General features: G+C 42.6%; 1 protein-coding gene across 6 annotated transcripts in view; it reads right to left on the bottom strand.

Annotated features, from left to right (window-relative positions):
* MCC (MCC regulator of WNT signaling pathway) overlaps positions 1 to 27,359 on the bottom strand; it is a 464,937-nt gene that overhangs the window by 250,203 nt on the left and 187,375 nt on the right. Inside the window, exon 1 of one of the 6 annotated variants that reach the window (XM_030869890.3) lies at positions 22,445 to 23,012. The exons of the other annotated variants lie outside the window; for them this stretch is intronic. Within the exon in view, the coding sequence (XP_030725750.2) occupies positions 22,445 to 22,501 (57 nt within the window). The 5' untranslated portion in view covers positions 22,502 to 23,012. Of the gene's footprint in view, positions 1 to 22,444; positions 23,013 to 27,359 lie in introns of those variants that run through there. 6 annotated transcript variants of the gene reach the window in all.

Here is a 27,359-nt window from a genome sequence, read left to right as displayed (position 1 = left end):
TTTTAACTTTTCAACTTACTCGAGGAGAATATGGTAACAAGTCCCCTGCTAAGAAAGTTGAGAAATGGAAATTCCAATACCAAATTCCATGTGACCTGAGCTACATCCCTAACTTCCGCCCGTTACCTTCCAAGTAGCCATGTACTTCTTTGCTCTTTAAATTAAAAGGCCCAAATACTACCGAAATAGATGTTAAGAAAAATGATTGACAGAAAGATAATTATTTCACTTTACCTCTTAGATTTCCCTGCAAAACAAATATACAAATAAAAAGTTGGCATATATGGGCTTAATTTAATCTCTCCTTGAGGAAAATTAACAGTTTGCTAAGGATAAAAATATTTGCTTCATTAAATGCTCTAGCAATTAGTCTTGCTTAGCTAAGCAATTTAACCAAGTCCTGGATTGCCGCAGGACTACTTAAATGATCAAGGCTGTTTACTTTAAGATAATGGAACTATTTTTATCAGAGAGGGCTTTGTTTACATTTCCAAGCACAGACTCAAGGCCTAAATGCTGCTGATTCAGGTGCTGTGGATTCCCATGGCCATTAGAAATGTTGCGCTTTTCCTCGACTCATTTTCCCCATCACTAACAATGGCACAGTTGTCACCTCTTCTACAACGACCCAGAACATCAGGTTCACAAATTATTAAGTAAGTGTTAAGCATTGTGTACACAGTGATGGTGTCCAGACTCAAATCTTAAGTGGAAGACAGATAACACAGGCAAGAGACTCAGCTTATAAAGAGAAAAAGGTTTCTAATGATCAGTCAGCCTTGCTTTACTAAAAAATTTCCTACTGCAAAATTAAAAACAAAACTTGGTATCGGCACCAGAAACAAGGTGACCAACCATCCCAGTTTGCTCAGGACTATTAAGGTTTTTGCACTGAAATTCCTGGGTCAACCGAGAGATGGTTACCTTAACAGAAACCCAAATGAGTAAGAATATTTGCATAATCAGAGATGACTAGTCAACTTTAAACTCAATTCTCTGCATTAAAAATTGGAGTGTGACCGGCTTTAGCTTGTATATATTTGATCTTCTTGAATTTTTTTTTTTTTTCAGTTTCACCGAAGAAAACTAGGTAATGATTTAGATATCTGAGGCTCTGCCACTAAACTCTGTGGCCCTGGGTAAGTTACTGAAGCTCTCTATCTCAAGTTCTCCTCATGACAGGCACACAGTAAGCACCCCAACATGAACCAATAATATCACCTCTATTTAACACTGTAAGCCTAGTGGCATGACCTTATTTTTCCTACTGGTGATTTTTAAATTTCACCCATCATCTCTACAAATACAGTGTATTTTCTTTTTTCTTCTTCTTTTTTTAAATCTCAGAAGAGCCTACAAATACAGTCAGGTTGATATGCTCTCCTTAAGTCTTCCGCTTATTTTCTGGCATACCTACATAAAAAATAAAGACGCAATTTCATTTCCTATGTCATTTTAAAGTCAGGCTCTACCATGCTCATTTTAAATAACCAAGTGTTAGAAAACTTCTAACACTTATAACAAATATCATTATTTGTTATAACAAATATATCATAACAAAATATCATTATAACAAATAATGATAACAAAATATCATTATTTCTTTCTCAGTGATTTCTAATTACCAGGGTACACTTGTCTATGTTAGGATATGTTTCCTTTTCCAACCTAAGAAAGAGGAATAAGCTTATTAGAATTCTAGCAACACTAGTAACAAAATATAATTAGCTTCTTGGAATTTATGAGCCTATTCTTTCAACAAAATACAGTAATTATTCTTTAAAAATGAATACGATAATGCATGGATTGCAAAGAAACACTCCAATGAATGAATTAAGGGACATTAGTCTCCTATCATATCTGACTAGGTTCCTTTTACTCTGTGGTCCTTTATTCATTTGAATTTTCAATCTCAAGCTAATAAAACCACAGACTATCCAGTGGGTAGGCAGCACAGAAATCATTAAAATGTAATAATGTCAACAAGGTGGCTGGTGAATCCTGGGGCCGCCAGCAACAGGGACTGTAGAAATGGAGCAAGGGATGGTTTACAGAAGTTACTGTTTCACCGATGTGAAAACATTAATGGGCTAAGGAGAGAGAACTACCAGTCCTATGATAATAGAAAGGAAAATGAAAGAACCTCTTAATCTACTGTATTTACCAGAACAGTGCCTGAGGGGCTGAGAGTGACACTGGACAAATGTCTGGAGTAGAGAAATGCAGCATTTCTTCCAAATCAGGAAACTGATTAATTACCAATTACCGAATCAATGTCTAGTTCCTAGCAAACAGTAAGAATGCTGGAACGTGTCTCGTTTTCCCATTCTGGCAAAGTTCTATTATCAGCTACAGCTACAGCATAAGGGGATCAGAGGTTTCCAACTTGCTCAGGGGTTTTCTTAAAAGCTGCCTGCAGGGAAAGCACTGTAGATGAGCCAGGAGATCTTAGGAAGTTTACATAAAGCCGAGAGTGGGGGATTCTGTGCTCTGAGTCATGCCTTCAACACGCAGGGTCTCTGTCAATTGGATCGTCTTTGATTTTCTCATCTTGTATTAGGTATTACAGAGGGACGGCAGAAGTGTACATGAAGTACCAGCCATTCCCAGCCACTGAAGGTACTTACAAGCTCGTAGGGGAGGAAAGTTAAGCATGAGAAACGGGATGAAGCCACGTTTTAAAGCACTTAACATGTGCTTGTAGCAACTAAACGCAACAGGATTTTTAGAAAGGAGGGATGAGAGTAGGCACGAGGTGGTGCCAGCTGGACCAAACAAGGGCATTTTCACGATGAAATTGGATTAAGTAGAGAAGTACAAATAACGTGATGCAAATGGCCACGGTAATCAAGATCAGGAATCTCTTCAACCATGATAATCAACTGGATGATGAAAGAAACACTGAGTCATATGAAGGGTGGACAGGTTAATAAATCCTTCCTCCATGAAATACGCTCTGTTCCCTGTTTCCTGTCTTCATCTCCCAGTTCTGCCTATCATGTTATGCTCCTAAATTCCACTCCTAATTATGGGCTGCCCTCAGGGTTTATCTGTACCACTGACATACAGAGGAAGAGAGGGTTTTGACTCTGTGCAGAGAAAGGCCAGCGTCTCCAGCACACATGAATTGCTGAACATTGTATATCCACTGGCCATATGAAGCAGGGTGGGGGACTTCCAGAAGGTCACCGAAGAGTATCGCACGCACGGGGACTTAGTTCAGTCACGCTATTAGACAACACCCACTTCCTATGGTAGCCTCCATGTTTGTCACAATGTGTAGCAGTAGAGTGGAGCATAAATCAGATTCCGGGCATTAGAAACTGGTCAGTTCCTTCCTCCACTTTGCTAAGAATTCTTAGCAGATCAGCTTCTTCCTAGGAAAGGGGGAAACCAGCAGAGAAGCATCTGTGCTAAGCTGGGATCATTTAATTTTGACTAAAGACACTTTTGAAGGCTAATGAAACTAAGGCCAAATGAGCACTCTAACAGCTATTTCCAATCATTCAATCCGTCAAGTTTCCACTACAATCCTTTGATGGGCCAGATACTGGGCTATTGAAAATCAACGCAGTATGAATGCTTTCATCATCCAAGTTCCCACAATCAACTCTTTTCATAAATACTCACTGCTGAATGAATGTTATACCTCAGGATTCAGAAAATATGTCTGCAAGCAATGACATTTCTGGGTAAGAAACCGGACTCTGACATCTCCCTGCCCCCTGCCTGGATTCCCAGCTTGGCTTTTTGGCTGCCAGAGAATGGGGACAGGGGGCTTCACACACAGAGCTTGTGGGCTTCCCTTAACTTTCTGAAAGCAACAAAGACCTAAGGCCATCCCAACAAGCAAAGCCTCCAGCCAATACGTGATCCAGGGTGGGCCATCCAATTCATGAACTCCTTAAAAAAAAAAAAAAAAAAAGAAAGCAACAACAACAACAAAACACCCTGAAGCTACAAGTGGACTCGCCTCCATTCTGCCAAAATAGTTACTCCAATTCCAAGAGCTAAATTGATTACATAGCAGAGTTTCCCAAGCCAGTAGGTTAAATGTTGCTCTAGATTAACATTTTGGTCACATCCACTTTAAACAAAAATTAAATAAAGCCTTTAACTGTAGACTAGTACTTGCAATGTAGTTCAATTTAGGGATTTCCAGGTAATCATTCTGCTGTTATTTATAGGAAGTCACCATTAAAACAGGAACACTAGCAATTCATAATGGTCATACTGGCCAGAAAATAAAACTCAGCAGCTCCTATGATTAAAAAGGACTCCACTGGGCCCCAGGGACTGAGCTTCCTACAATTAGACTGGTTCATGAAAGACTTTGCAAGGATAGGTTAATATGAGATCTCGCAGAGAAAGGTAAGTATCAACATACATATAAGAAAGGAGTAATACATTATTAGATGTTCAGATGAAATATCCTTTTTAAAAACATCATTCTAAAATTTGTTTTGCCTGGTGATTTTAAAAAAAAAAAAAGGCAGGATAACTCACCCTACCCCCACCTCCCACACCTCTATGGATCAGAAGGTCAAGGCCACAGTGGCCACAGTAATGCTGGCCCCAAAGGGTAACCAGCATGGAATTGTGCGGCAGCCATGCTGTCTCTCTGCACTCCTGCCCTGGTGCCATCTGACACCCGGCAGCCCTCCTTCACCATTTTAAAGGCATTCTTAAATAAGCAGCGGCAGAAGACTATGTAAGCAGGCCAAAGGTAGAACAACAGATGGTCCCAATTTATTTTAGCCAGTGTATTTGTTTTTTTGGTTTTTTTTAAATCGGCCTTTTCAGTCTTTGTCTTATTTTACAAAGATCACCCCAAGACCTCAAGGTACCCTCGTTTTTTCTTCTTTTAACACCAGATACCAACCCGTGTCCCCTGCATCGTCAGGCGGACTCCCAACCATTGCACCACCAGGGAAGCTCCTCAAGTTTTTTTAAAAGAAAACATACCAAGGAAAACTTGAGGAAAGTAGGATATAATATTGTGAAACTCAAGTATAATCCCTTTAAAGAAATATTAATAACTAAAAGAACATACCAAAATGTTACCAATAATATAATTACAAGACTTTTTTTACTAATTTATTTTCCAAATTTTGTATGTACATGCATTACTTTTGTGATCATACCCATCTACCCCTTTCCCTGCCCTTTCCTAAGGAGGAATCAAAGGTAGAAATGCCCAGGTGATGTCATGAACTCATCGGATTTTTCTTAAAATTTAAAAGAAAATGTGATTATAAAAGCACAACCGGGCTTCCCTGGTAGCGCAGTGGTTGACAGTCCACCTGCCGATGCAGGGGACACGGGTTCGTGCCCCGGTCCCGGAAGGTCCCACATGCCGCGGAGCGGCTGGGCCCGTGAGCCATGGCCGCTGAGCCTGCGCGTCCAGAGCCTGTGCTCCGCAACGGGAGAGGCCACAACAGTGAGAGGCCCGTGTACCGCAAAAAAAAAAAAAAAAAAAAAAAAAAAAGCACAACCTGTTTCAGTTATAATGGCAGATTCTGAACCATAAACATGTGTGCATATATTATATACATATAAAATGCTACAAGGCAAAGACTATGGTACTTTGACCTGCACTGGAGTATGAAACAGTACCATTTGGTTGCTTCATATTACTCCTCACTTATGTGGTACCTGAGGGTAGGCATCTACCGTGGAGAGGCTGGAATGGGCTACAACATTAGCCGTCAACTCATCTGTACCATAAGTGAACAGCCATGAAGACCAAAGGTTCCCAAACTGACCTCTTTCTGAGCCTTATTAGCCCACAGCCTACTAGTAACACATTTCCACTTACATAACCAACAGGCATCTCAAAATCAGCATGCCTAAGTCCAGACTCATCCTTCCCCACAAACTGGATTTTACATGAAATCTCCAATCTCTCCTGCCAACCTAACCTTCTCAGAAACCCGGACATTGCCCCCAATGCCTCTCCTTCCCAGCAACCTATCAACCCACCCAGCAACCCCAGGTCTTATAGATGCCAGTTCTAGAGGCCATGACGACATGGTCTGAGAGGGCTGTAGGCATCATGCAAACAGCAGGGACTTCTAGAATCAGACCCAAGTTTAAACTTGGCCTTGACACCTACGAGATGTATGACCTTGGGCAACACCCTTAATCCTTCTGAGCTTCCAAACGCCCCTAAAGATAGGACCTATGTAATGGGACTGTTGCAAGGTTTAAATAAGGTCATGCACTCAAAAGGGAATATATAGCTGGATGCTATACAAGTGCTAGTGATCAATGCTGAACGGCAGCCACTCTGATAGGAATGATCACGTCTGCAGTCCTGTACAGTGTATTAAGTGCTATAATGCAGAAATGCCCAATGCTGTGGGAACGTATGGAAGAGGATGGAATCTAGACCAGAGTGGGAATGTCAGGGAAGATTTTCAAGGGAACTAACACTTAAACTAAGTTCTATGAGATGAGCAGAAGGTAGATAAGCAAAGGTGGAGGATATGGATAGTGTACCAGCAGAGGAAGAGCAAATGTGAAGTTCTAAGGTCAAGAGACAGCCAGGCACCTTGAAGGTATTGCAAGTAGTTGAGTTGGCTGGAGGCTAGAATGTGAGGGTGAGAAGTGGCCAGATATAGCTGGAGAGGCCAACAGGGGCTCAGGAGCTGGGTACCCTGAAATGAAGGGTTTTAAGCAGGGAAATGCCATTTTTAACATGCATGCAAAGTGCTCAGCACTTCTGAGTGCTATTCCTGAATACTCTATGTAACTGCTTCATTGTCACTACTATGTACTCTGGTTTATGCTGTTCCAGAAATTTACAATCTTATATGTTTTTTCTTAAGCTATCCTCTTCCTACTAATTATTAACATGTTAGAGTGTTTTCTAAAAGCAATTTTTTTAATACGTGAAGGTGTAAAAATTTACAAAGTAATTTTACAGAGTAATTCAAGTGTGTTTTTTTATTTACACAAAAAAGATTTGATTACAGAGATTGCTTTTAACATAAGCTTTCTTAATACTTTCGGGTTTTCACGTAAGGATCCCCGGTAACTTCGTGGAAATCCCCGACAATAATTCAGAAATTATTGTTGGAAGTAGAAGCAAATTGATGATCCATAAGAGCAAGTTTAATAAAAGCCTCTCAAATGACAATATAAATTAATGGAGATAAAAAATGCGCAAATGCAAATTTGACATTTTTGAAGTTCTACAAGTCCAAATAGTACTGTGTAAATGCAAAGCAAGGTAAACCAGATTACAGCTGTATCTTGCCTTCAACATTGTTTTGAGTCTGAAAAGATGCAGGTAAACCACGTTTATATATGTTAACTCTTAGTTTAGTAGTGGATGATTCTCACTCGTTAGTGATACCCTATGTTTAAGGACAGTTAAATCTCATTACTGACATGGTCTAGTCTCTGGCTTACTCTTTGACAAGATCTGTGTTGCTCTTTCCCCCTCACTCACTCCAGTTTGATCACTTTGGCCTTCTTTATGTACTTTGAACCAGCCATGTTATTCCTTTCTCAGAACCACTGACCAAGCCACACTTTCTTCTGGGAACAACCTTTCTCCTGAACATTTCTTGATTACTCTCAGGTTAGCATGGTGGCAACCTAAATGTGCCTGATACAATTCCTTCCAACTTCCCATTAAAATGAAACATTTAAAATATATATGCTTATGATTTTTTTAAAAAACTAATATGTAACTTTAAGTTCTGTAAAATCCCTATCCACTAATAATGTTACCAAATTCACAGGAATGTTCTCTTGTCATCCAGGGTCCTACGATGATACGCCAACCACTTGTGCTACCACCGGTCAAAACTGTGGATGGCCCTACCTTCAGGTACTGAATGTGAATATATTACAAAAGAACATTCATGACTTAATGAAAGTAACATGTTGGATTTCCAATGAAGTTGAGGATAATATGAACACGTTATCATAAGAAAGATTTCACAGAATGATACATAACTCTAAATGGTTTCTGAATCAAAGTAAACTTTAAAAGACAATCTGACAAAATACTGATAATGATGTACTTGTGGACATCTGTCAAACCTACAAAGTCGTAAAAGCAATTTTTAAATTTTCCTCAATTTACTTGGTGAATTAAAGGCAGAAATGTAAAGGGAAAATCCCATCAGTCTTTACCTGGCCTCTTTGGCAGTCCAAAGAGCAATGAAAAGGTTAATTTCTTATGTAAGTCATAAACCTCAGAACCCTCTCCACATAACCGATCACACTAACTTCTCAATTCCAACTGCTGTGCTAAGCAGTGTTTACAAGACACCGCATCAGCCTCATCATTTCATAGCATAATACGCTCCAATCTTCCCATCCAGCCCACATAAGCACCAGTGGTTCAGGGCGCTCAGAGTCAACCAAAGAATCACGGGCTGATTGCTTTGATGAAAATGTAATTCTACCACTGAGGACTATTGCAGTCACACTTTGAATGAAATCTACCCAGTAACCCAGACCTCACTGGAATCCCTTCTTAGCTCCATACCGCCACCTATGAACACTGATATTTTTAAAAACCTAAATTAGTGAAATGAATTGAAATCTTTATCATTCCCACCAGACTAAGAATCATTCACCTAAGAAAAGCAATTAACATATTCCTGTCACTTGCAAATGAATGCTGAAGCTTAACTGCAGGGACTTCGCTACCTTTGCAAGGATGTCTTTTTGCATGTAGGGCACAATTACATATAGAATTAATCTCCACGCCCTCATCCTTAAAAACTACATATTCATTTCTATTTTGGAAAGAACCTTGCTAAGGCTAAAGGCATTAAGTTACCATTCTCACTAGTTCTAACGACTTTCCTTTAGTCAGAGTATCAAAGAACACTAATCTCTTAAGAAAGTATAACGGATACTTTTGAATATCAAAACTATTCTTGTGCATCAGTTTTGTTGTACTGAAGGCAACAATTTTTAAAAAGTATAGATTTAGGCTTTGATATGCATAAAGGGAGGGAATATTTGCAAGATGAAACAGAAGTAATTTTGCACCATATTGTTTCACTTCAAGTATTCCAGCAAAATATCTGCATTGCCATCCTTCACATTTATCATTTCTAACACAATAGCACAATCTAGCTCCTGGAGCTACTCCCACCATCCCAGGACTAGACCTGCTTCCAAACAGCTTCCACTCTGATCTCCTATCTTCCTAAGAGAGAAAACCCAGAGCAGCCCAGATACACCCGTGAGACTCGGCTGGAAGCAAAGCTCTCCAACCTCAGTCATACTGGGTGGGTCCCTAAGGGCCCAGTGTTTGCTTTCAGAAGGAGATGGAGGGGAGGTGCAACCCGGATCCAGCTTCAGGGAGTGGGGACCTGGTGGTGGACGATGAAGTTTACACCGTTAATTGGTACAAAAGTAGTTGCCTTTGTGTACTTTTTCTATCTCTTAGTCTTTTCTTTTTACTTCTTTTCATCATTCATAACTATCATGTGTCCTGCCAACCACGCTGCAATAATGCGCTCTGAGAACAGTGCATTTCTCCAGCCACTGGCCACTCCCCTACCAGGTAAGCTTCTGAGATGATAGAGCACTTCCGGTGAAGCAGTGTTGCCAGACAGCAGGGGGTACTTGACAGAGAGTTAACTGGGAGCTGACAAAGGCCTTCTAGAGGGCCTGAGTGTCTGCGAGAAGGCAGGAGGGACCAGGTGGAAGAATACTGGTTACAAGAAGCTTTTGTATTACACAAGACCTGCACTTCTTTTACCTGTCTGGTATTCAAATCGATCTGGGTTGGAGGTACGGACTTGTGAGGCAGCAGCTTAGAGATGGTAGTTTAAGCCATGGGAACGAGTAATGTCACCTGGAGGCGCATTTTCGGAGACTCATGTTCGTTTCCTTCTCATTGCCCTCAGGTATATACACTTCAGCAAATGATCAAACTGTCTAACAACTTCAAAACCCGAGAGGAAATATTCCATCACTTCCTCCTTTCTGATCATCAGACAGAACCTCAAACAGGAAGCTTTTCAAAAATTCTTTCAAATGAAAAAGTTAGCTGTACACAGCAATAGAGATGGCCTTCACTGCTGGCGGGCACATCCCAAGTCCTCCTCAGACCCACTTAGCAAGGCTCCCCTGGTCTCCAGCAGAGACCACTTTGCCACTGCTCTTCCAGGCAAAGCTCCCACTCGCACTGCTGCAACCTTCTTCCAGTAAACAGATCGTAACTTGAAAGGGAATCCACAAAGTGTGCCTCACTGATAAAAGCCTATCTCCATGAAAGAAATAGTTACGCAATAGCAATACATGAACATCGTCTGTTTCTCTGCAATGCATCCTTATTCTGGGCGTTGGGAGTGGCCTGCCGTGCCTTCCCTCTCCCATGTTACGCCATCAACTAGAATGGTTGTGCTACGGTCGGTCCTGGGCACTACAGCTGGGACAAAATTAGGAGAAATTAAATAAAAGTGATAAAATAAAATTTAAAAAGTGATTACTACTACCACTGGTTAGCACATTAACGTTCTGGCTCTGCAAATACAAAAAAGGAAATACCTTTCTTTTCTAAGACTTGTCAATATTCGGAAGAAATTTTCCCAGATAATGAGCTTTTGGCATTAAGGTCCAGCACACATCAGCAGGCTGTGAAACTCTTAAGATTCCTGGATACTGTCTTCATGACAAGTTTGCCTCCACTTAAGAACTTCTTTTAAATAATTTTAGTGCTGACTTACCACCACAGCTGCTAATGTTCTGTTTGTAGTAGCAAAACAAGAATAAGAATAACAATAATATTGCAAGAGCTAACCAACAGTATTTATCAGGCACTTAGATAAGCACTACATAGGTTATGTCACTGGTCTTCCCTAAGGTGGATACTCTTATTTTCACCATTTTATAATAGGGAATGTGCGGCCAAGAAAAGCAACTTCCCCCAGAGCGCCTAGCTAGGAAGTGGCAGAGCTGAGATTTCAGAGCTCACAACTTTGCCACACGTGGTTTTGCAGACAAACTGAGGTGATGAATCAAGTAACTTGGCCCAGAGGAGAAGTTAATAAAGAAGGTGGTCAAAAATCAGAGGCCTTTCCTAGTCACTCAACATATTACCCTGACCCCAGCAGGTCATCCATGCTGGCTGGGACATGTTAATACCAAATAAGAAAGATGCCCCATCTTCAACACTGGGCGAATTAAAGGGTTTGAAGGCAGCTTTATCAACATCAGACACTTTCTTCGGCCATAATTACATGTTTGTCCTGACAGCATTTTCATTAGCAACTCAGAAGCCTCAAATGAGAAACAGTCTTAAAAGTCACTCTATTATACCAGAAGGCATACTGCTTTCTGCCCTATCTATACATCAAGGCATCCTGAAAAAAGGGGATCCCACTTTTAGTTTAAATCTACCCACTGGAAGTAAAAACTCCTGTCCTGAGGTCCAACTCGCCTATTTTCCCCCTCCTCCCCGTCAACCCCCTATTAATAATCAGCCCAGGCAGAGCAGCCCTGCACTATCTCATTCCCACAGTACTCCTATTCCACGCTCACTCTCATCCAAACACATCATCAAAAGTGCCCCCAATCAAGCATGAAAATAAATTAGGTTTTGGTTTAACCAGGATTAGATTCCCAGCACCAAGAAATAAAGTAACAGTTATCTAATCTAACAGGCCAGCCTCAGACTTCCTGGCTACTCTCCACAGGCCCCTGTTGCCAAAGCCCTCTCCTAAAAATCCCCTTTAAATACTGTGAAATCACCACATGTCGGTGGGACAATGGAACTCTTCAAGGGCCATGAACATAACTCTTAGCTCTGGTGCCTGCCTAACCTTGCTCCAGATCATCTAGTCTGTCCAGACGGAGAGCTGCTGGCTGCCAGCCTGTGAAATGAGCACTTGCCCCACCACGCGTCAGGAAGTTACTTCTTCCTGGACACCGTGGAGGAAGGAGTCCTCCTGGGTTTGGGAAAGCCCGTTTGTTTTCCATGGAGAAGCAGTGCATGTTCATGCCTCATTTTACACTCACTGTAACTCCATCTGGAAATAGCCAGTGGCTGTGCAAAGCTCCAACCACAGAGAAAATCAGACCTGGACAAAGGAGAAAAGGGACAAGGACTTGATATTCAAAATATACGAAGAATATATTTTGCAACAACAAAAGATTCCTAAACAACTTGATTAAAATTGGACACGGACTTGAACAGACATTTCTCTGACGACGACAGGGCCAATACGCACATGAAAAGAGGCTCAATATCAGTGATCATTAGGGCAATGCAAAGAGAAACCACAATTAGATACCACCTCATACCCATTAGGATGGCTATTACTTAAAAAGCAAAATAAAACAGAAAAGCAGGGTTGGCAAGGACGTGGAGAAGTTGGAACCTCTGTGCATTGCTGGTGGGAATGATGTAAAGTGGAATAGCCTCTATAGAAAATGGGATGGCAATTCCCCCTAAAATTAAATACAGAATTACCACATGCTCTAGCAATCACACTTCTGGGTATGTACCCAAAATAAATGAAAGCAGGGACTCAAATATTTGCACACCCATATGCATCACAGAATTATTCACAATAGCCAAAAAGCAGAGGCAACCCAAGTGTCCACTGACAGATGAATGGATAAACAAAATACACACACACAGTAGATTAGCATTCAGCCATAAAAAGGAAGTTCTGACACATGCTACAGTATCAATGAACCTTGAAGACATTATGCTAAAGGAAATTAACCAGTCATGAAGGGATATTTTATGATTATACTCACATGAGGTATCAAGATTAGTCAAATTCATAGTGGGGCAGAAAGTAGAATGGTAGTTTCCAGGGGCACGGGAGGAGGGAAACAGGGAGTTAGTGTTTAATGGGTATAGAGTTTCAGTTGCAAAAGATGAAAAAGTGCTGTACACGGACGGTGATGATGGTTGTACAATAATGTGAATGTACTTAATGCTACAGAACTGTACCCCTAAAATGGTTAAGACTGTTAATTTTATGTTATGTATATTTTACCACAATTTTTTTAAAGAAGGACAGAAGGGCGCAGACTATTACAATATACCCAAAAATCACAGAGCTAAAAATAAATTCTTCCAATTATTTTAATAGTGTCATCAGTAGTCATGTCCTATGTATATGAGAATACTGAAGAATTAGGACTTCCACCTTTTAAAATAATTACAGACTGTTATAAAACACATACTTTAAAACAAATCCTGTGATATAGAAACTGAGGAAGTTGAGGTAGAAGAGGAAAAATTATCCCTGAGAGTTAAGGAAAAAAATCTGAGTTCTACACTTCCCCCTCTGCTGCTAGCCAGCCTTTTTTTGCCTCAGTTTCCTCATCAGTCGTACAAATGGTTTGGATAAAATAAACTGCAAATCAACGAATAGCTTAATGGCACCACCCAACAGAATTAGACAATCTCCCTTGTCTAATTCCAAGCTTACCTGGAATCTTTCTGGTCATAATCTGACTGCCAAATACCTTTTCAATAAGAAAAAAGGTCTCAGCATTCCAGGTTCCTTGGAGCTATATTGGTTATAAATCAATAAACTGGATACAAAAGTTCATTAAAAAAATAAAATCAGTGATTACAAATAGAGGAAGGAAATTGGTGCAAGTGAGAGTGGAAACCAGAGCTCAGTTTTCCTAATTCCGAGCCCACCTATATTCTACATCATCAGCACCCATCAACACCGAACCATCCATCAGGGAAGGGATGGCAGTTTTCAAATCCTTCTTGGCCAGTGGCCACATCACTTAGTTCTTTAAACCATTCCTTTTAAGGGGAAAATACACTCACATACTCTGAAGATGCCCCAAAATAATTATAGTTTGTTTTTAATGCATATAACAATGATTTCTGCTTGTAGAAAATGACACCATTTGAAAGTCTGGGACTATGCACAGGCTTTAAGAGTGAAAGAAACAAAAGGAGAAGCATCTGACGGATCACTACCCTTTCCTTTCATTGGCTTTTGGGGCACAACTTTCCAGGTTTCTTTGCTAGCTCCTCCTCTTTCCGAGGATATCTCCCTGCCCCTGCTCCACAATAAAATACACACACACACACACACACACACACGAAAAGGATTTTAAAAAATCAATTCAGGCATATTTTCAAATCATTCCAGAGAAATCCAGATTCTTCTCCAAAGCCTACAAGAATATAGGTGATCTAGCCAGAACTATTTTCTCTGACCTCACCTCCTTCCGCTCTCCCCTTGCTCACTGCACTCCCAGCCAGGTCTCCTCCTTGCTGACACACACCATGCATGCTCTGGCCTCTGACACCTTGACCCTTATCAGTCTCATGGCCTGAAATAATCATCCTCATCTTTGCATGGCTCTATCCCTCCTTGCATTCAGGTCTCAGTTCAAAGATTCCTGCAGACAGGTCTTCCCTGATCAGTATAATAGCATCCCTCCCTCTTTCATTCGTCTTTCCTCCTCTTCATCACCACTGGATCTCTTCATCACCACCATATACACCTGTCACGTGTATTGTCTGTCTCCCTCTAGAATGTAGTATCCATTAAAACAGGGACTACATCAGTTTTGTTTCTGTATCCCCACCCCTAAGAACAGCACCTGGCATACAGAAGGCACACAGTGTTTGCTGAACAGAAAAATGAACTAGGAATAGAAAGTAAGTTACAGTAATAATGACCAAGTTAAATTTCCTCAAATGTGTCCTTTATCCAACACATCTGTCACACTATAATGGCAACTGCTGTTTGGTCCAACAAGTAAATTTAAAGTTTGTGGTTGCCCTGTGTCACGTATTGGCTAGGTACTGGCAATACTGTGATGGGTTTCACTCTGTCCCTGCCTTCAAAGATTGCACGGTCTCCCAGGGAGGCTGTGGATAATTAAAGTAAGTGTTGTGAACACAGATGAGGGAAGGACAGCTAACCTGGGAGGTTGGGAGGTACCCAGGCTGAAGCAAGAAGTCATCGCAAGTGTGCCATGTATTCTATGGACAAGTCCACACAACTCCCAGGAAACAGGGACAAGCAATTACTCCCACTCCTACCCTGCAACCAACCAGAGGACTCCATTGCTTTTCTAATTGACAGGCCATCTTTTTTCACGTTGGCATTCTTCCCTTGACAACTACTTCAATATTTCTCACAAATCCAGCTGGAGTCGTTCACTGACATGCACACACACTGAGGCTTTCTGAAACTTTCTGTTCTCAGGTGATGGAACACCACAGCCTTTGGCTTAAGATGCATTTGCATCTCGGGCCCCATATGTCCCATCATGTGTTCCAAGCACTGATCAAACCTCCTGACAAGCAATCTGCCTCAAAATATCCCACCAGCCAAGGCATTGAGTAGCTTTACCGTGCGATTTTTCCAGCCCAACAGACTTTGATTGCTATTTACAAAGTTAACAACCCTAACCTACAGCTTTTTGCATGACAAGTAGAATCAACAGCTGCTAATGCTGAATTTTTTTTTCCTAAATTGTCTCAAAGTTTAACTTCTCTGCTGAGTTTCAAAAATATCTTGAAAGACTTACATATATAAAGTGCGTTATAGCCTCAGTCACTCCTTATAATAGTGCAAACCTTCCAAAAGGTGGTTTCTATTCCCCCATGAATGAATTTTGGCTGTTTCTGTTCAGCAAGAGAAAAAGGACATTTGCTAGAAAGAGAGGACAGCTTTGTGGTCCCAGTAAATATTTGCTCTATAAATTGAACTTCTTTTTATCTGCATAATCCAGGTTATTCTCTTGTTTCTTTCAAGAATGAAAGATGGCCACTGCTAGGAATTCGGATGTGGTTGGGGGAGATGAGAAAATAATTGCAAATAATTTATCTGTGCCATGCCACCCCCTCCCAGATGTAAAAATCCACATCCTAACTACTATCAGTTTTCTGTGTCTTTTTTTAGCTTGTCTGATTCTGTAATCTCGCCAACATAAACCTCTTTCCCAGAATCTGGAGTTTACTTAAACCGTCGTAATCTTGGTTTTCTGAAATTTGATTCCTTGGATCAAAACCTAAATTTGCAATCTTTGTTCATCAACAACTTCTTAATCTTTCCGTAAATGCAGTTTTTATTTTCCAGTTACAGTCTGGCTTTGGAGGAAGCCTTCCACATGACACGCACTGGGTAAATTAGCTTCAGGCAGCTGTTAAAAGAGCACCTTGAGTTTATTTCCTGAGTATCACCATCATATTCCCTACTCTGGATGGGTGCTTCGACTCAAAGTTCTGGCACCTCAGATCTGGTAGCCACAGTCCTGTAAATAATTCATCAGCATGAAAAGTCTTGGGATTAATTTTAAAACTTCCTGTCTGGACAAAGCACTTCTTCAGAATCAAGGTTCTCTCTCTGCTTTCAGGTCTGTGGCCATCTCAGTTCCTGGTCTCCTGCCTGGTCTTTGACTAACCTCCTCCCCTCACATCCCACTGCTCCTTCCCCTGTATCTTGACTACCACCTGGTTCCGGCCATGCTTGATCTACTGACCCCACCCACTGGGCTCCACTCAGGGTCTTGCAGGCCCTTTCAGCACCTGCTTCCTCAGGACCAGGCCGCCAGCAGCTGCCTTGCCACACAGCCCTGGCCGCCCACTTCACCGGCTTTTTCATCAAACTCAGCGCTCTGCAGCCCCACAGCGATTTAGCCAACCGCTGTAGAAGCCTAGAGCCCCACCTGCAGGGGTAAGAGAACCCTAATTCTTGTCACGAAGGAAATCTTATTCTCATCTGGCACCTCAAATACTGTAGCACTAATTCCTCAGACGCCTCAGAGCACACAGGCAGTGGGACAGAGGTCGTGGCGCCTCTATCTCCCTTGCAGTAAGTGGTAACAGAAGGAAGCCCTTCCTGGATCATGACTGCCCGATCCCTTATTAACAAATCTGCTCTAGAAAATCAATGTCTACAATTCTTCAGCCACCTGAAGGTGACAGCAACGAGCATATTCATACCACTCTTATCAAAAACATTTATCTGGGTATTGCATAGAGATTATAATACAAATCAAGTTAAACAGGCTTATTAGATAGAATACTCCCTCCTAGGAATATGTGATCAAAAGCTGAGAGCACAGAAATGACTCTTCTAGGAATTCACTCTGAAGAAAGATCCTTACCAATAAAAAAACTCATGTGGGAAGATTTCAGCATTATTTGTAATTGCCAAATATTGCAGGCCTAAATATCTAGACAGAGAAGTTCAGCTGAATAAACTACGGTATATTTACCAAATGAAGTACTATGAAGTTGTAATTGAGAATAAAGAAAATTATGAACTAAAAAAAAAAAAAAAAAGGCTGAGAGCAGTAACAGGAACTAATGAAAGGAAACAGTGGAGGAATGGCAGACTCTGGAGAAAGACTACCTGGCCTCAAATCTTGAGGTCACCATTAATAGTCTGTGCAATCTTGGTAAGGGTTTTCACTTCTTTATGCCTTAATTTCTCCACCTGTAACATGGGCATAACAGCATGTATCTCACAGAGCTTTTGACAATTAAGCATGTCAATACCTGGGAAATGCTTAGAATGTGTTAGTTATTACAAACCAATAAATTAACAGCTAAAATGACAAAATAAAATGACAAAAACTACTGCCAGCCACTGGGAATTAAGAGATCGGGGTTTTAGACATGGCTCTTGTTTTGTGGCCTCTGGAGTAGATTAAAAATGGTTGCAAATTCTTTATCACATCCCCCTTGAAGAGGTGGGATCTATTTCTTCACCCCTTTCAATCTGGGCTAAGCATATAGCTGTTTTAACCAACAGAACACACAGACATGACCCTGTGCCAATTTCAGTCCTACATTTTAAAAGAACTGGTAGCTTCCACCCGCTCCTGGAACCCAGCTGCCATGCTGAGAGGAAACCCAAGCAGTACCTGGGCAGACCCGTGTAGAAGAGCAGTGAGGTGATCTCCCAGTCCACAGCCCGCAGCTGCTTGCCAGCCACGGGACTAAGCCATTTTGGAAGTGGATCGTCTAGCTGGGGGTCACAGACACAAGTCTTCCCACCCTCAGCTCTGCCCCAAACTGAGAAACCATGAACAAATAAGATTGTTATTTTAAGCCTCTAAATTTGGGGGGTAGTTTGTTACACAGCCATCGATAGCCAAAAAAGCCTCAGACCAAGCACTTAAATCACTTTCTCAAATTTGATGTTTATAAAAAGGGAAAGGGAGAGAAGAGGCAAGGTGTTCATTCAAACATTTGTAGAACACCTACTATGTGCCAGCCTCTGTGACAGGCTGTGACACTGTTATTCTGATGCTTATGGTCTGTGTCTAAGACAGACATTAAACAACTCATTACAATGAAGCGTGATTCCATAAGGACAGAGGAGTATAAAGAAGTAGAAATGGGTGTGGGAATACCAGGTGATCTTAGTCTCTGCCAACCCTGATATTTTGTAACTTCATGGTTTAGAGCAAGTACATCTGTGAGACGGCCACTTAAAGACAGTCATACAAGATAATCTATCTAGAGAACAATTTTCTCCTATATAAATTCACTTCTTAATTAAAGAGTATCAACAGAGATGTGGGTTTCAGTAGCTACGCAACAAGTGAATGGTGAAAGCATGAAAAGTCGCCTCTATAGCCTGCATTCAGGAGTGGAATAAATCTTATGAAAGAGGCTTTGAATAAAGAAAGAAGGACAGAGTAAGGAAAATATGATTTTCTGGGGCAACAGAGGTTTCAAAGTAAATAGTGATGGGAGAATTTTACCTATTCATTGCTTAATGTTGAAAAAGCAAAGGATATACGTTGATTGCTTTGGACAAGAGGTTTTAGTTATTCCCAGCAAAGAACAAACCCTTAAATATAAATTTTTAGTTTGCTACATAACTAGGCAGCTGTCTACCAGGCAAACAGATCCAGTCCACAGCTATTTTGTGAAGATGAGTAAATTCAAGTCATACCCTCATAATGCTGCACCTTAAGACCTCTTCCTAAGGTCTAAGTTATTCTAAGAACCAAGAAATGTGATTGTGACAGTAAAGTAAGGTTCAGCTACATACTGGTCCCACAAGTTTTACCAAGACAAACAGAACTAACTGCTGATGGAAAAGCCATGGCGACGAGGAAAAAGATTTAGCGGCCTTCCCTTGACACGGTTTGGGAGAATTTAATCTAACGCTGCTGGAAGTGTGTCTACTCAGCTTCTTGATCGTGGGGGAGGGAGCCTGAAAGTTAAACGTTTAATTTTCTAAATACTTCTGATCTGGCTGATGTTGAAGTCCTTTCTTAACCTCACATTCGGAAAAGAAAAACACCCTTTGAGTCTTTGACAAGGCGAGCTATTAGCCAAGAAAAAAGAATAGCCAATTTATGCTTCTCAATTTTCCTTTTGTAGTACTGTTGTCAATGCTAAGGACTAGTTCACTTTGGTTAAAGTGTTTAGCCCTGATAAAACCATTTGTGGTCATTGATAAATAAAAATATTTTGAATGTCCATAGGCAGAAACAATTTTACTGTCTGTTATAATCATCTCACGGGATCTTAAACAGCTATTGTTCAAAATAAAGACACAAAAGGAACACATTCATGAATTTCCTGTTTTTCCATTTTAAAGCCCTCAAGCATACCGTGGACACCTCATGCGCAATACCCAGCTAGGTCTCCTTATCATGTATCCCTCACACCCAAATCCCTCCTGCCTTTCTGGCACCCAAGCATTCCTGGAGCACTGCAGGCGGAGCTCAGCACCTCAACTGCTGACCAAAGCTAGCTGCTTTCACGAATAGGACAAGCAGATTACAGCAAGAAATTGATTCCAGTCACTCCCCCTTGTTTAGGATGTTATGGCGTTAGTGTCAACAGTACTGTCAAAGAGTCAATGACTCCTGTGGAGAGAGAACCTTTGTCGAAGGGGTAAGCTCACAAGTCAACACCAATGAGAGAGGACTCTTGTTTACGATACCCAGGATAACGCTAGGCCCTTTCACAATTCTTCCTGCCCCTGAAACGCCTGGTGAGCATCAGGTTGAATCTGACCCTACAGTGACCTCCAGACAGCTTTGAGGCTCCTGAGCACCAAATAAGAGCACCAATAAGAGCTATGGCACCAAAGGGGGTTTTTATTAGCTCTGCTTTCAGGTGAGAAGGAGGAACGGACCACGAACAGAGGATGGCAACTTTGCCCCCCAGGACATTAAAGTAAAACCAGTGTTTAAGAGAAAAATTACAGTGAAAAGAAGAAACTCTACATCATAGACCTTATGTGAGAGATACAAATTAACTGTATTCAGATCTATGGAGTCATATGGATACTGCCCTATGGATATTATAGAAAAGGCAAATGCTACAACTGTTGCCCATGATGAAGCGAACTGAGATTTAGGGTCCACAGGGTATGAATCACACATCTCCCCTTTGCTTACAAATTCTCTTTACATATACCCTAATTGAAAATATGTAAAAAACTAAAAATAACTATCCTTACACTCCACTGCAATTACTCAATCTGCGGGGAAACTCAAGACCCGGAGGATGGAGTGGCAACTAAATCACTGAACCTAGAAAGAAGGCTGGAAAGAGGGCAAGAGGCAGAAAATGTGGTGAAGGACACAGTTGGGGCCGAAACTTGTTTACTTTCTTAGGGACAAAACTAAGTCCTATAATGCTCTAGTACCACAGCTCCAACTAAAGCAGGGGCCACGAAACACCCTCAGCTCTTTCACCTGGCCACAAGTTTCCAAGGAACACTTAAGGAGTGGATAAAACCAGGCAAAGGATGGAGAGTTTTAGTTCCCACCTGAGTTTCACAGATACTCTCAGCTCATCTAATGCACCCGCTGACCGTGCCAGTGCTCTTCAAGTCAATCCTGGCCTCCTCTCTCTCTCTTCAGCCTTCTAGCCACCTTCATCCTAAATCTGTGATTCATTTTCGAGCAAAGGTACCTGAATAGCACACTTCAGGTGACAAAGAGTTAAAGCTGCCACACAGAAACAAACAATGTGAAGGACCTGGCAGAGACTCTGCAGGATACGTGCCTTTAGTTTCTTATTCTTAAACGTCCTTAGAAATCAAAGGCTTCTCCTAACAGTGTTATTAATGGAGTAGGGTCGTGGGTTCCGTTTTAGATCTGAAACCTCTCCCTGCATGTAAAATTGGCAAAATTCACTTAGGTCTCTGAGCCTCTTCCCCCACCTCCCGTTTTTAAGTGAAGCCCTCACTCTCAGCTTCTCCCCAGCTTTCTACATCACAGGGAAAACCACAGGGATTAGGAAATGCCTCTACCTCATCTGGCCAACATCTCAAAATGCCACCTCAAACTGGAGCAGGGAAGGCTCAGCACCAAGACACTGAGAGCACCAGGCAGGGGCTGACTGTATTCACTGCTGGATACCAGCCACAGACCTGCTCGGATTTCCCCCATCTACACGCCCCTCACTTCCCCAGCACCAGCCCTCACCCCTCAAAGAGGGCTCCATCCTTTCCTTTTCCCTTCACTGTCGGTCATCTATCTGACATCACCTCTATCTGCCTTCTCCTGTCTTTATACGGTGCCTTTTCTCTCTTCAGCCATACTCAAGAAGCACAGACCACGTCGCCCCATGAATGACTCAGTGATGATGCTAAGAGGAAAACCCCCAGCCACCAAGCCTCCTGCTGCAGACAGATTTCCTCCTCTTCAGAGCATCGTTCTGTGGGTTTCCCATCACACTTTTCAGGTATTCAAAGCCTGCGGGGTGGGGTGGGGTGGTGGGGAGAATATGCCAGAGGCATCCCTACGGTCATTAAAAAAGGTGGCCTCCAGCATCTGACCACTCATATACTTGCATAGCGTTTGATGTCGCCTTAATCTCAAAGCTGGTCTCCAGCACTGAAGTGGATTTGCTACTTGTGAGAGCCAGGAACTGCAAGTGCGCTTGCCTCAAAGACTCAGGAGTCCAGCCCCGGGCAGGAAATAAAGTTCTAAGCCGCTTTGATGTGCTTCCTCTCCACTCTCCTCCCCAACGCGGGTCATTCGTCTCAGCCAAGGAAAAGACCACCTTACATGAACGGAACCAAACGCATCACACGTGGGAGCCTGCGGCCGACTCAGTCCTCCGATGAGCTCCCCGGCCCCACCAATTTACTCACCATCTGATTAAGCTCAGCTGGGATCCCCATGTATTTTGCCGACTACGAAAGCTTATGTGGTACATACATTGGAGGAAGGGGGGGTGGGAATGGACAGGGCACCCAGACCACGGAGAGTAAAACGCCTTGGCGACGCGGGGAGAGCTTGTTTCTTTTTTAAACCACTCATCTCAGACTGAAATATCAAGCCAGTTCAGGTCATTTCCTGAGTAGCACAACAAGTTAAAACAAGATCCAGAAAATCTATTTATCTTTAATTGTGCCGCCTCCAGACTGGGAGCGCGAGGCGGGTGGCGTGTAGAAAAGTGGGAGACGGGGAGGGAGGGGGATTTGTCGCAAAGCAAATGCCTAAGAAACCAGAGCTCCCGACCTCAGCTGCTTCTTACCTCACTCAGCTCGGCCGAGTTGTCGTTTCCATATTTCACGGCAACTCCAGAATTCATGACTGCACTTTTCAGAGCCGAGCTCCTCCTCCTCCAGGTCTCGGCGCTTACGAGTTGGGTTTAGCAGGCTGGATATCCACTGCTTGGTCCCTTCTGGCACATTTTAGTCTAGACAGCCATTTTCACCCAGGACAGTGGTGAAGCCCACACGAAGGATGCAGGCACTCGTTTCACGGACGAGCCATTGCTGCAGAAGGCTGGGCGGCGAGGCGCGCTCGCAGCGGCCGGGCCGGCGCGGGGACCCGAGGCAGTGCCACGCTCAGCGCCGCCTCGCGTCTCCTATGGTGCCTCGCCGCCCCCCATGACCAGGCTGGAGGGCAACCCCGGCAGGATCCGGCCTCCCTGGAGGGCTTCCCGAAGAAACCAGGGCGGCGGGAGGAGGAAAATCCGCGTCTCGGGTTCCGGGGAGGGAAAGCAAGCTAAGAGATCGCCGGAGCGCGGCTGCACTTCACGCTGAAGTTTCCCGTTTGAATCCTCGGGAGTTGTAAGTGCTCTGATTGAATACAGCTGTCTAGCTGCTGGCTACGGGGTGAGCGGAGGAGGCGGGGCCAGAAAGAGAAAAGGCGGGGGGAGGGGGGGAGGAGGCCGAGCAGAGGAGACCTCGCCGGGAGAGCAGGCATCCTTCCAGCTCCCTGCGATAGTAGCTACAGGACCCAGGTCCAGGAGGAGAGAAGAAACAGGAAAAGCCACCTGAGTAATTGTGCAGAAAAATTAAAAAACAAAACCAAAAAATCTTCCCTCCTAGTAGCCACTTTCCATAATTTAAGAAGGTCAAGACAAATCTGAACACTGTACATCAGGCAGCGCTGTGCACTTCTCATGGTACATTAAGATTTTACAAGATTGTGGGGCGGTCATTTTCCCTGATCAGTCTAAAGTCGACACTGAGGGTGTAAATTCACCGTCAAACTCCCCCCCACCCACACCCCGGTAGACTACAATTTCTGCATGTTCTTAATACAGATTAAGATGCTCCATCACATGAAAGGCCCAAATTTCCCATCCCTCTCAAACTCAAGAGGCTGTTAAATTCAGTGGACTCCTGGAATCAGAGCTCCCCTGCAGCCTTGAGTTTCCGTAAAAACATCCCTCTGGGGCTTCCCTGGTGGCACAGTGGTTGAGAGTCCGCCTGCCGATTCAGGGAACACGGGTTCGTGCCCCGGTCCGGAAAGATCCCACATGCCGCGGAGCGGCTGGGCCCCTGAGCCATGGCCTCTGAGCCTGTGCGTCCGGAGCCTGTGCTCCGCAACGGGAAAGGCCACAACAGTGAGAGGCCCGCGTACCGCAAAAAGAAACAAACAAAAATCATCCCTCTGTGTGTGGCAGGGTGGGAGGAAAGAGCTAGAATTTTTCCCTCCATAAAGGTTAAAGTCCCACTGAACTTGAGATGCACTGAAAAATATTCTGATCCTTTAACAGTAGGTCTGCAGGATTGCTTTAAAAGCCTCATCAGTCACTTTCTACACAATGGGAACAAAATGTCTCCATCCCCAGTGACAGACCTTGGCACTTCCTGAAGCCTTCTATGAAAAAGCCATTAATTTCCAAGGCTGCTTTTTTTTTTTTTTAATGAAGTAGGATATTTATTTTGCTCTTTAAGAAGAAGGAAAAAGCTTGACCGTTTGCAGAGATCTTCTTACTCGTATGCCTTCCTGCTGAGTTCATTCATTGCCTGATGAAGGCTCTACTGGGATGAGGAAGAGTTAGCAGCTTTTTTGGAGCACCAGTCCCAAGTTCTGGGGCACTGCCAGACTAGAGCACATTAGGAGAAGCTCTTCAGCATGCGGAGGGTTTGGGAAGCCACATTATTTTACTTATTGAATTCATTAAAAACTGTTGAGAACTGTGTGCTTGAAGATGGGAGATGGTGGTGAAAGAATATAAAAATATAAAGAAGACTGAAACATCAACCCTGCCCATAAGGTGTTTATAGTCTCATATAAACAGAAATGACTATTCTAAATATAAATGGATACTTGCCATAAAAGCAGAACAAATTAAGACCTACAGCAGTTCAGAGGTGGGAAATAGGATTTTGGCCGGGTTGGGTAGGAGGAGAAGACTGTGAAGGACTCTTAGAAGAGGCAGCATGAGTTGATATTTGAAGAATGGCTGAGCCTAGCAGAGATGGGGAGTGAGGAGAAGGTATCCCATGATGTGGGCCCACGGTGAGAGAAAGTGTGGGTGGAGACTGGAATGTGCAAAGCACGTGTGGGGAATGGGAGATATTCCATTCTGGTAATGGAACCTGGATTAGATAAGTGAGTTGAAGCCAGATCATGGACAGTTTCGAGTGCCAGGCTAAAGAAATGGGCCTTCCGATTGGCAATGGAAAAAAAAAAAAGCCTCTAAAGGTTTTCAAGCAAAGAAATAATAGGATCAGAGCTGTGCTTTCTTAGACATTCCAGTGGATTTGTATCACATTCATGAGTAACTAACATGAAGTCAAGTAGACTAGTGTTGAGTGTGATTCTGGTGTTTAAAGAAACATATTTTTCATACTAGATGGCCCTTAAAAACCAAGCAGATGACTTCATCTGGTGTTCAACCAAAAGAAAAGTGATCTGTTCCAAGAATGGAGGAAAAATTGGCAGCACTGAACTTATTAAGAAGGAATATGTCTGCAGATTCTACTTTATGGACAGTATAAGGCATTTTCAAGAGCAGTATTGATTATATGAGATTTTCTTAAACAATGACATTCATACTTAGTCCCCACATAAGCTGGAACTCCACTACAATCTGGCATCTAAATGTGGTAAAGTGGAAGTAGGAAATGGACATGCCAATTGGACCATCCCCACAATCCAACAAGAGGCTAAAAAGGCCTGAATTGAGTTGGGACAATGGAAAAGAACCAGAGGTTCGTTTAAGATATAAGAGGTTCTAATAGAAAGATAGTAAACAGAAACTGTAGTGGAAAGAGGAGAGCTTCAAAATGACTTGTAAAAAAAAAAAAAAATGACTTGTAGATCTAGACCTTGACTGACTGGGGTTTTCAACAATGTTCTCAATAAAAATACATATTCCAGAGAAGAAATAGGTTAAGGAGGAAACTACATTTGGGATACCATATGCTTGAAGTGACATCTTTGTAAGTTTGAGGTGGCATATTCAAGTGGAAATGTTTAGAAGGAAGCTTGAAATGGAGCTATAGAGGTAAGTCAAGGTTGTGATGGAGATGGAGGTTTGGGGTAACTCCTATTAGAATTATAAATAAAACCATGGAAACAGGTAAGGTTGCCAAAGAAGATAGGACAGAGAAAAGAGAAGTGCTCTGAGGATATTATCTTAAGGAACATCTTTTTCATGGAGGGAAAAGAATAAAAGAAGAAATGGTAGGGGGGATTCCCTGGTGGTGCAGTGGTTGAGAATCTGCCTGCTAATGCAGGGGACACGGGTTCGAGCCCTGGTCTGGGTGGATCCCACATGACGCGGAGCAACTAGGCCCGTGAGCCACAACTACTGAGCCTGCGCGTCTGGAGCCTGTGCTCCGCAACAAGAGAGGCCGCGACAGTGAGAGGCCCACGCACTGCTATGAAGAGTGGCCCCCGCTTGCCACAACTAGAGAAAGCCCTCGCACAGAAACGAAGACCAACACAGCAAAAATAAATTAATTAATTAATAAACTCCCACCCCCAACATCTTCAAAAAAAAAAAAAAAAGAAATGGTAGGAAAGGCCAGTTAAAGAAACAGGAAGGTAACCAGGGGGACTCTGAGTCTGGGAGCCTAAGGGAAATGTCAAGACAGAAGGGAAAGCATCGATATTACATGCTATAGAGGGGAGAGAAGCCTGAAGACTGATAAAAGAGCACCTCTAAGACATTAATGTCCTTCAAAGATAAATCTCTACACAAGGAATGAAGAGGAACTAGGAGTAGTAACCATGTACTACTCTTTCCATAAATTTGATGGTGACTGCAAATTGAGAGATGGGAGAGTTTCTTCAGGTAGGTAAGCAATGTTGAGTAGAGGGTAGAATGACAATATTTGTAGTCTGGGGCTAAAGGAAAACCTGAGGATACAGAGGAAAGGAAGATGGAGCAAAGTTCTTGAAAAAGGAGGGAAGGAAAGGGCCAAGGACAAAAATAATGAGCTTAGCTTTGGAGTAGGCTTGGAGAGAAGGAGAATTCAGATGCTCCTTCCAAGGAGGCCAGGAATAGTTGGGAGAGCTGGAGAATTTATAGACTAGTAAAGAGAAGACTTCAGAGATACACGGTAACTAACAGCATTTGTTTGAAGAGCCATCCAACTTCCTCTGTGTGATTGTGGAGGGGTAATGAAGACTAATGAGAACTTAGCATCAAATTTTAACTTAATAACAGGAAGACCACAGAACTGTCAGTGCAAGGAGAACAGAGTAGTTGTGATCCCCTCCCCTGAAATTGTTCAAGCAGAGGATCAAGGCTGGCGGGACACACTGAAAGCCAGTGGTATAGAGAGTAGAGCTTCATGCAATCAGGGAGAGTCCAAATCAGTTTTCTTCCAATCTAAGATTCCACGAAACGAAGATTTTTTTTTTTGCATAGTTTAAATGTTTTGTGGTTTTTTTCCACCTCTTAGTTAGTTAGGAATCAGGCTGGGAATATCTACTATCAAGAAAGCTAAGATATTGTGGTAGACAAGAATGAAACTGGGTCAATGTCCTAAGTACGTTAGGAATGCAAGGAGCCCCTCAGCATGTTGTGTCAGCACACCAAAGGAGAATGAAAACCCACGTGCATTTCCAATATAATGAGAAAGAGGTCGCAAGATTAGTGCTCACTGTAGTTTACCAAGTATATAACTGCATGCCTGCAAATCCTTTCATACTGTGGCTGCCTCAGCATGACCCCTCTAGAAGAGCTTCTCCAAGTT

This window comes from Globicephala melas, chromosome 3 (genome assembly GCF_963455315.2).
Source record: "Globicephala melas chromosome 3, mGloMel1.2, whole genome shotgun sequence".
In the NCBI taxonomy this organism is placed as follows: domain Eukaryota; kingdom Metazoa; phylum Chordata; class Mammalia; order Artiodactyla; family Delphinidae; genus Globicephala; species Globicephala melas.
This window is presented reverse-complemented; position numbering and strand designations above follow the sequence as displayed.